The sequence below is a fragment of the Tachysurus fulvidraco genome, chromosome 16 (genome assembly GCF_022655615.1).
Source record: "Tachysurus fulvidraco isolate hzauxx_2018 chromosome 16, HZAU_PFXX_2.0, whole genome shotgun sequence".
NCBI lineage: Eukaryota > Metazoa > Chordata > Actinopteri > Siluriformes > Bagridae > Tachysurus > Tachysurus fulvidraco.
Window position 1 is genome coordinate 20,952,968 of NC_062533.1, and position 9,083 is coordinate 20,962,050.

At 44.0% G+C, this 9,083-nt stretch overlaps 1 protein-coding gene across 1 annotated transcript in view; it reads right to left on the reverse strand.

The window, feature by feature from the left end:
- Positions 1-872: 872 nt before the first annotated feature.
- The window catches only part of kcnk10a (potassium channel, subfamily K, member 10a), a 28,316-nt gene continuing 20,105 nt past the window's right edge, over positions 873-9,083 (reverse strand). The window contains exons 4-7 of the mRNA XM_027154991.2: positions 8,232-8,392; positions 7,232-7,424; positions 6,116-6,258; positions 873-1,933 (exon numbers count right to left, since the gene is read on the reverse strand). Of these exons, the coding sequence (XP_027010792.2) occupies positions 1,328-1,933; positions 6,116-6,258; positions 7,232-7,424; positions 8,232-8,392 (1,103 nt within the window). The 3' untranslated portion in view covers positions 873-1,327. The remainder of the gene's footprint in view (positions 1,934-6,115; positions 6,259-7,231; positions 7,425-8,231; positions 8,393-9,083) is intronic.

The window sequence follows — 9,083 nt, forward strand, 5'->3', positions numbered from 1 at the left end:
TCTCAAGCTCAGACTGTGTTCCTGACTGTGTGTATCGTCATGTAGGATGGACTCCAAGCCCTGAGATCTCATTGGTTATGAAAATGAACAGTTTGTGTGTTTTATAGAAATTAAATGTCATGCAAATATGTCATTTGGTTAAAAACTGCAGAACTTCATTCTTCTGGTCAATCAGTACCTTTCAGTGTTTATACATTAGGCATGTGCTGATTATCAGTTATTTTATAGTAAGTTATTGATCCAAAGTCCAGAACATCCGACATGTTCACATTCTCTGGGCCTCCACACACACAGTTACAATTATTCACTCAGAGCTACAGAACCACAGCCTTCCACAGCACATGAACATGAGAACCTGAAATGATTGACAATGATTGACATTGGAGATGTTGTGATCCCATGAAAGCTCCGCCCCTTCCTCCAAATCACATTAGTAATATTCTGGCTTGTGTTTCGTTCTTAAATCAACTTTCCTGTTGGAACTATGAGCTGAAAATCTAGCTCTAAAATCTTTTAATCTGAAATTATTTCAGTGACCGTAGTGGACCGAGCAGACAGATGTTTCAAACGTATGTAAAGTCGTGTTTATTTGTTTTTGTACGTGGCTAACAGTTCATACAAAATGACTCTTTAATATCACATCACCTCACCACTTGTTGCTGTCCTATGATCTTTCTGTAGTAGCATGCTGTGCGCTAACCAGCTAACCACAGTACTGAAGACTAGTTTATTAACAGAGTGGCGGCGATTTCTAAATCTGTGTACAATAAACTCATGAGTGAGCAGCAGGACACTGACACATGATGTGACACAGATGAGGTTCTGAGACCAGGACCTTCAACAATGTGACTAGTAAAGAAGATGCCAAAATGTAAGATATCCAGCGTTTAATACCATGAAAACACGAGTAACCGTCATAAAAAGTTACAGAATTACACAATTTCAGATTGTATATTGGCACATGCCTAATGTATATCATGGATTCTTTTCTGATGAGTTAAATATTTTTCTTATTTTATCTCCATCTGTATTTTTAATTTTTATTAGTTATATATATCTTCAAGTCCTTTGTGTTAGGAGCTCAGTATCAGCATTCAGTCTTCCAATAAACGTCACTTTGTATCGCTACAGTTCGCTTGTTGAAACTTTGTTAGGATCCTTTTTTAAACACTGGTTTAAATTTATTGGGCTGAATTTTTTTTTAAAATCAAGTTATCAGGACACAGTGAAAAGTTTCAACAACATTAAAATGTGATGTTAGCATTTTCCCATCAGCGTAAATGAGAAACAAGGCACTTTAATTTTCAAAGAAGACGATTTCTTCCATCTAAACGTCCATTTCGACAGGACACTCTTCAAGTTTTTTTTGCATCTCTTCCTTTTTTTCTTCCTCTTCTTCTTCTTCTTCTTCTTCTTCTTCTTTGGTGTTTGTGGGCACCATCACGAACCCGTTCTGTGATTTTGGGCTCTCGACGAACAATGGCAGCTCCGACAGACTGGTGTTGACCTCCTTCTCCAGCTCTTCCTCCTCCATCTCTTTCTTCTCCTCACTGCCAGTTTTGCGTCCATCTCCTGGGATATTCTTCTTCAGGTCCTTGGTCTTGGTTCGTTTGGCCAGTTTGCTGACGGAGCCGAATCGGTTAAAGATGTTGTCGTTCAGTTTGCCATTGATGCTCTCTTGCGAGGACGTCTTTAAGTTGGTTGCCGCATCTAAGATGTTGAAGTTTACGGATCGTCGCTCGTTAGGATGAGATAAGATGTCAAGCGACTGAGCACGTTGGTCCAGTCCAAGTTGTCGACGCTCCATGTTACGAATCGTAGCAGCACGTTGCAGTTTATCGTGAACCTCCACACTAAGGCGACGTCTAGTTTCTCTGAATTCGGCCCGAACATTTGCTTTCCATTCAGCAGCATGAGCTTTGATCTCACCAACCTGAGAAGACAGAAAAACACTTTGTAAACCTTAAAAGAAAGCTTTATGGACTTAGCCAAATGTCTCATTTCCCTTCATCTTTTATTTACATTCTCAGGAGGATACTCAAGAAGGTGAAGAGGTTTTGGGATCGGTTTCCATCAGTATTTTTATATTGATCTGTAATGAGATGAAACTAAAGATTTTGGAACAAATGTTACACTGCTGTAAAATCCACACACTGCTGTGTACGAGGACTAACAGTGGACCTTCTTTATCAGACTGGGAACAATAACTGTCAGGATCATTAACACAAGAACTGTGATGACACCTAATGAAACTACACCAGGTTACGTATGTAACCCGGTTCCCTGAGAAAGAAACCAGACGCTGCGTCAAGGCTGACGCTATGGGAATGCTTCTGTGAGGAGGTTGTGTCTGAAGCCTTATCTGCAAACATGCCAATTTAATAGCTCGGGAAGGACACGTGACAAAGTGATAACGTGCCAGTAAGTCCATATAAGGGCATCTACGTCACATTACTCCAGCTTCTACTTGTCTGAAGGAAGCACGAGGATGCCTGGGTCATGGCCAGCGACGCAGCGTCTCACTCCCTTCACTGGGTTACATACGGAACGCCAATACCCACGCCGCCACACACCGGCCGATGACTGTGGCAGAGGCCGTGAGAGAGCACGAGCAGACTGGAAACAGACCATCAATGGCCCTGTGGGACCTGGGACCCTGGAGTGGGGTCCAAGTACAGGTTATAGAACCTGATGAAGGTGTGCGGAGAGGACCAACCTGCCGCAGCACAAATATCATCAAGGGGGACACCCCTGGCCAATGCACTGGACAAGGCAATATTCCTAGTGGAGTGAGCCCTGATGCCGAGATGCAAGGCAAGACCTCACACCTCATAGGCCTGACCTAATGGCCTCCACCACCCAGTGCGCCAGGCGCTGCCCGGAAACCGGATTACCCTTATTCTGGCCCCAAAAAACAGACAAAAAGGGTGGAGGAGTTACTCCATGAGCTAGAGTAGTGGACATAAGTCCTCAAGGCCCTAACTGGTCAAAGCAAATGCAGCCCCTCCTGTTCCACAGACTCATGGGGCTTGCAAATCCCTCACTCTTTTGAGAGGCCAAGGCTAGGAGCAGAGCCAACTTCAGGGTCAGAAACTTCTCAGAGAATGACCCCACGGGCTCAAAGGGGGCTTCCAGCAGCCCCTCCAGGACCACAGAGAGGTCCCGGGAAGGAGGGCGCGGTCTGCAGGAAGGCTTTAGCCACCAGACACCCCACAGAAAGCGAGAGACCAGAGGGTGCCTACCCAAGGAGGCCCCGAGGACAGGCTCGTGGTTTGCAGTGATGGCGGCCACATACACCTTTAAAGTAGAGGGGGACAGGCCCCAAGAAAAACAAGACTGCAGGAACTCCAGCACTGTCACGAGCGGACAGTGAACTGGATCCTGACACTGTTCATCGCACCAGAGGTGAAAAAGCCTCTACTTCAGAGCATATAGCCTCCTAGTTGGGGGAGCCCTAGCATTCAGTAGAGTCTCAGTCACCTCAGATGAGAGGCCTGCCTATAGGAACTGGTCCCCCTTGGGGGCCAGACCCGAAGCTTCCACATCTCGGGGCGGGGGTATAGGATTGCCCCCTGCAACTGAGAGAGAAGATCCTCCCTGGTGGGAACCTCTCATTGAGTGCCGCTCAGGAGGGAGGCTAGGACTGTGAATCCACTCGAGAAGGCCAACGAGGGGCAACTTGGAGGTTGATCAGGTCGTGGTGCACTCTGGCTAGGACTTGCGGGAGCAGAGCTACCGGGGGGTAGGCGTACAGACAGAGCCTCGGCCACGTCCACATCAATGCATCCAGTCCCAAAGGGGCCAGATGAGAGAGGGAAAGCCCACCACGTGGGGGTGGAGACATCATTCCCTGGGCTTCAGCACCTGCCTCAACAGGAAGTCTGCCTCCCGATTTACATGCCCTGGAATGAAAATCGCTCTCAGTGAAGGGAACCTTGGTCTCTGCCCAGAGCAGAATCTGACGTGCCAACCTGAAAAGAAGGTGCAAACGCAGACCACCCTGATGATTGATATAGGGAACCACCGCAGCGCTGTCTGTCTGTACTAAGACATGGCAGTCCCTGAGGTGTGGAAGAAAGTGTTTCAATGCTAGAAACACAGCACTCTTCTCCAGGCAGTTTATGTGCCATGAGAGATGGGGGCCTCCCATAGACCCTGGGCAGGACGGCCATCCAAGGCCGCTCCCCAGCCCGAAAGTGGGACCCAAGGCCAGGAACCGGGGTCTTTTCCACATAAGTAGAGTACGAATGAGGCCGAGCACCCTCTGTGCCTCGGTGACAGAGAGGCCTCAGCCTAGCCGAATAACTTTCACCACTGACAAGATGGAAGCCAACTGAGCGGGAGACAGATGTGCCCGCATTGTGGTGAAGTCCCAAACTACCCCCAGAAAAGTGGATCTCTAAGAAGGAGAAAGCACACACTTTTCTGGGTTTAACCTGAGGCCTAGAGACCTCATATGGGCAAGCATCTTGATGACTGGCTGCCATAGCCTTCGACTGGGCCAGATAGCCCATAAGCGTCTCTTCAATCCAAGGCATTGCCCCATATCATGGGTTTTCAAGCCCTGAATATATATTATAATGTATATAATAATAATAATAATAATAATAATAATAATAATAATAATAATATATTATTACTATATAATATTATATTATTACTATAATGGCTGAATAGTCAGACATGGCAGGAAAAAAAATACCCTCTGAACAGCCGACACAGTCAGTGGCGTTCGAGGAGCTCCTCGAACGCCACTGACTGTGTCGGCTGTTCAGAGATGGAAAAAGCCCCTCCCCACCCGCATTGAGGTCCTCAGAGCCCAACACGGAAAGCAGCATGCTCACTTCCGGGTCGGGAGAAATTGCAGAGCGAGCTCCCGAAACCGTAACCAAACGAACGGAGTCAGAGGAGAGGGAAAGAGAAAGGGAAATACCCGTCTCTTTCTCTGTTTCCGTTAACTCAACCTGCGAAACCCATGATCGAAGCCGCAACGCTGCCTCGGCGGATGTGGGACCCGAACTACGAGGCACAGCCAAAGCTGAAAATATAGCCAGGCAGGATCGGAGAGTACACGGAGGGAATCTCTCACAATGCACGCAGCCGGCTCCCTCGAGGGCCGACCGGGCATGCTCCTCTCCCAAACAAACAATGCAAAGAGAGTGCGTGTCCTCCCCCATTATAAAGCGGGGGGCACGGATGCACACATCTCTTAAAATGCTTAGATTGCCACATATTATTGTTTTCCTCGCCTAGCTTTCCCTAAAATATATATATTTTTTCTCTCCCTGCACTTGCCAGACACGACAAACAATTGACACACATACACAGAGCGCTTCCTGAAGACAGAGAAGCTGGAGTAATGTGACATAGATGTCCTTATATGGACTTACTGGTGCGTAATCACTTCGTCACATGTCCTTCTCGAGCCATTAAATCGGCGTGTTTGCACACAGAGCTTCAGACACAACTTCCATAGCATCAGCCCTGACGCAGCGTCGAGTTCCCTCGAAAGGGAACTCTGGATTTCTGTATGAAGAGACTTACTCTTGTGAATCTACAGAGTGTATAATCATCGACCGTCCAAATTAAATAACTCTATTTCATCTCCTCACCGATTTAATGAACATTTTGTAAAACATTTTTAGATTGTTTCTTCTTTTTTCTTCCTTTTTTAGAATTTTGATTCTGAAACAAATCCATACGTTAAAGACCAGTTATTCAATCAGGACAACAGTAATGATGCCTCTTCAGAGTAGGAAGTGTGAGTATGTGTCATATTGGACAAGATAAGATTCTAATTAGATTTGATTTTATTTTGGCCACAAACAGTATTTGAGAACTAATTGCAGGTCAGAGCAAACGTTTTGTCTGGGAAACGGAAGAATCATCACACTTTTTAGGAATTTAACCTATTAAATGTTGACCTGCGACCTTCTTTTCAACCAAAGTTATGTCCAGGAAGCAACAGGAAGTGTGAGACACCCAGGCAGGCCTTTATTACCCTGTAAACTGTTATAAACATCTTACATTTGGGTAACAGATTTTATTAACTTTTATGAACATTCTGAGATGCATGATTTTGACCCAAACAGAAAGATAAATATAAATTTCTTACCTCCTCTTTGGTCTTTTTGGACAGGACTCGGAGCCAGTCTCCAATCATACTCAGTACAGCAGCAAAGTATGCCAGACCAACCAGGATCCAGAACCAAACCAGTGGCTTGTACCAGTTATAATATTCTTTTGCTCTGTTTCCTCCTGAAAAATCCATCAGTGCGATACGTTACTAAGACAACGAATGTAAGGACAAAAGGCTGATAATAGGAGGGACACATAACATAATGGATGAGAGAGACAATATCAGGTCCATTCAATATAAATAATGGTCTTCTAAGTAAGAAAGATCCACTGAATAAAATATCAGGTGTGTACATGTTAAATAATCTGTCCAATCTCATTATCACCACAGAGGATCTGATAGTTATGGGATTAGTTACACTGAAGACGTTTGGAAACATAAGTAAAGCAAAATCAATATCAGATGGAATGTCCCTCTGTCCTGACTGATGGCATCATAAAGTCCTGCAACACCTGATACATGCTCCATGATCCAGTAGAAATCATTCACATCCATCATGGTGTAAATTTATCACTAACTTTTATTCTGTTCATGCTTTATCTCAAAGATACTAAAGTGGTTTTGACTTTTACACAAGAATTAAACATCCTTTTTTACCTCAGGACTCCATTTTAGGACCAATCCTAATCCTTTGATGTTTGTGTAATACAAAAAAGAAACTAGAGATGTAACAAGTGACAAGAAGTAATAATGATCAGAGGTGTGATATGGGGGTGTGTCTAAATGATAGGGGGGGTGTGTCTTAACGATTTGGAGGTGTGTCTGTGTCTTAATGATATGGAGGTGTGTCTAAATGATATGGAGGTGTGTCTAAATGATGTGGAGGTGTGTCTAAACGATATGGGGGTGTGTCTAAACAATATGGGGCTGTGTCTAAATGATATGGAGGTGTGTCTAAATGATATGGGGGTGTGTCTAAACAATATGGGGCTGTGTCTAAATGATATGGGGGTGTGTCTAAACAATATGGGGGTGTGTCTAAATGATATGGAGGTGTGTCTAAATTATATTGTGTCTCATAGTCTTCAGCCAATGAGAAGAATCTTCTTTTATCAATTTAACTGGTGAAATAAAGTGATTGTCCTGTAATACCTGCGACATAGTCCCCGATGCCAACAGTCGTTAGTGTAATAACAACAAAATAAATTGCATCGAGTGCCGTCCATTCTTCAATTTCTTTGAAAATAACTGCAGGAATTGTGACGAAGACGATGCAGCCAGCAAGGATGAAGAGTAACGTCGAGCCCACCCGGATTTTCGTCTGGCTGATTTGATTATTTTTGTTCTGGTGACAAAAAGAATAAAGTGTAGACATTAATGTGTAGTTCCTCTCCCTCTGCCCCCCCCCCTTCTCTTTTATCTCTTTTCACCCACAGGTCATGAATATTTAAATGAGGAACTAGCTGTAACTTTAATAGTATATATATGAAACATCAGTCAGAACGTCAGCTCTGCATCTGGGTATAAAGTTTTTCCTGGACTGTACAGTAGGGTCCAGGACGAGGGAACAGGGTCCAGGATAAGGGCGGGATACTCCTGGTATACCTGAGGTCTATTTCGTACACAGTGAAAACACCACCTGTCCTTCACATGGGAAACGTTTTGTGTCTGAAGTAGAAGTACAGACATGTACAGTGAGGAATAAAACCTCATGTGAAACCAGTCACAATGTGACATCTAACGTATTTATAGACACTAAATTCATCGCTAATTGGTGCTGCTGAGGTTTAGAGTAACTCCACGCCTCTGATCCTAACACACTTAACACACTTAACCCAAGACAATAAAGAACTAGAACAGAATGACTCAAACACTAGGAGGTGTGTAAAACTAATGCAGAAGTGTTTTCTCCCAGGTTTTATTAACAATCTGTCTGGAAAAATTAAAACTTATAAAGTAGAATAAACTAAAAGCTTTATCTAAGACTTAAGGGGTTAATAATAGAAGTGAGACAGACAGAGACAGTGATAGAGAGCGGGTGATGAACTGTGTAATAAATGTCATGCCGTCGTATAATTACTGACATCATGTGTGTGAAGGTGAAGCTCTGTCCTCATTAACCCTAATAATCAGCCGTTTCACAAATTATTACCCTGAACATCTTCTCCACTTTGGCGATGGTCTTTACAAAGATGGTTCCGAGCTGATCTCCGACTCCAGCCAGCAGGAAACCAAAGAGTGGGATGCCAAATATGGCGTACAAAATGCAGAAAGTTTTCCCTCCCTCTGTGCTGGGAGCGATGTTCCCGTATCCTGCAGGAAAGTCAAACAGGAGAAAAGCTGATCAATTACAAACCAAAACAATTTATTGAGAAAGATTTTTAAACTTTTCACAAGAATTATGTAAATCTGATTTAGATTTAGCCACGCCCACCAAAGACGAGCGAAATATATTGAAGAAATAGCTAACAGACGCAAACTGACTCCTCCCCCTTTTATATGGTGCCATTACTTCTGTCCTGATTGAACAGATTTTTATTAAAAGATAACATTTTATAACAAAATATATTCAGTTGTGTAACTGAAATAAATGAGTGATATATAGCAGTGATAACAGCAAATCGGAGACAGTTGACCAATCAAACGTTACGATATGCAGACATGCCTTATATGGAAATTCACACAAATAATACAATTCAAACAAATAAAATAATTCACCCATAATTCTAATGAATGTGACGTGACATAAGGCTAAGTACGGTGACCTAGACTCAGAATTCGTTCTCTGTGTTTAACCCATCCAAAGTGCACACACACACACACACACACACACACACAGCAGTGAACACACACACACACACACACACACACACACACACACACACACACACACACACACACACACACAGCAGTGAACACACACCCGGAGCAGTGGGCAGCCATTTATGCTGCGGCGCCCGGGGAGCAGTTGGGGGGTTCGGTGCCTTGCTCAAGGGCACCTCAG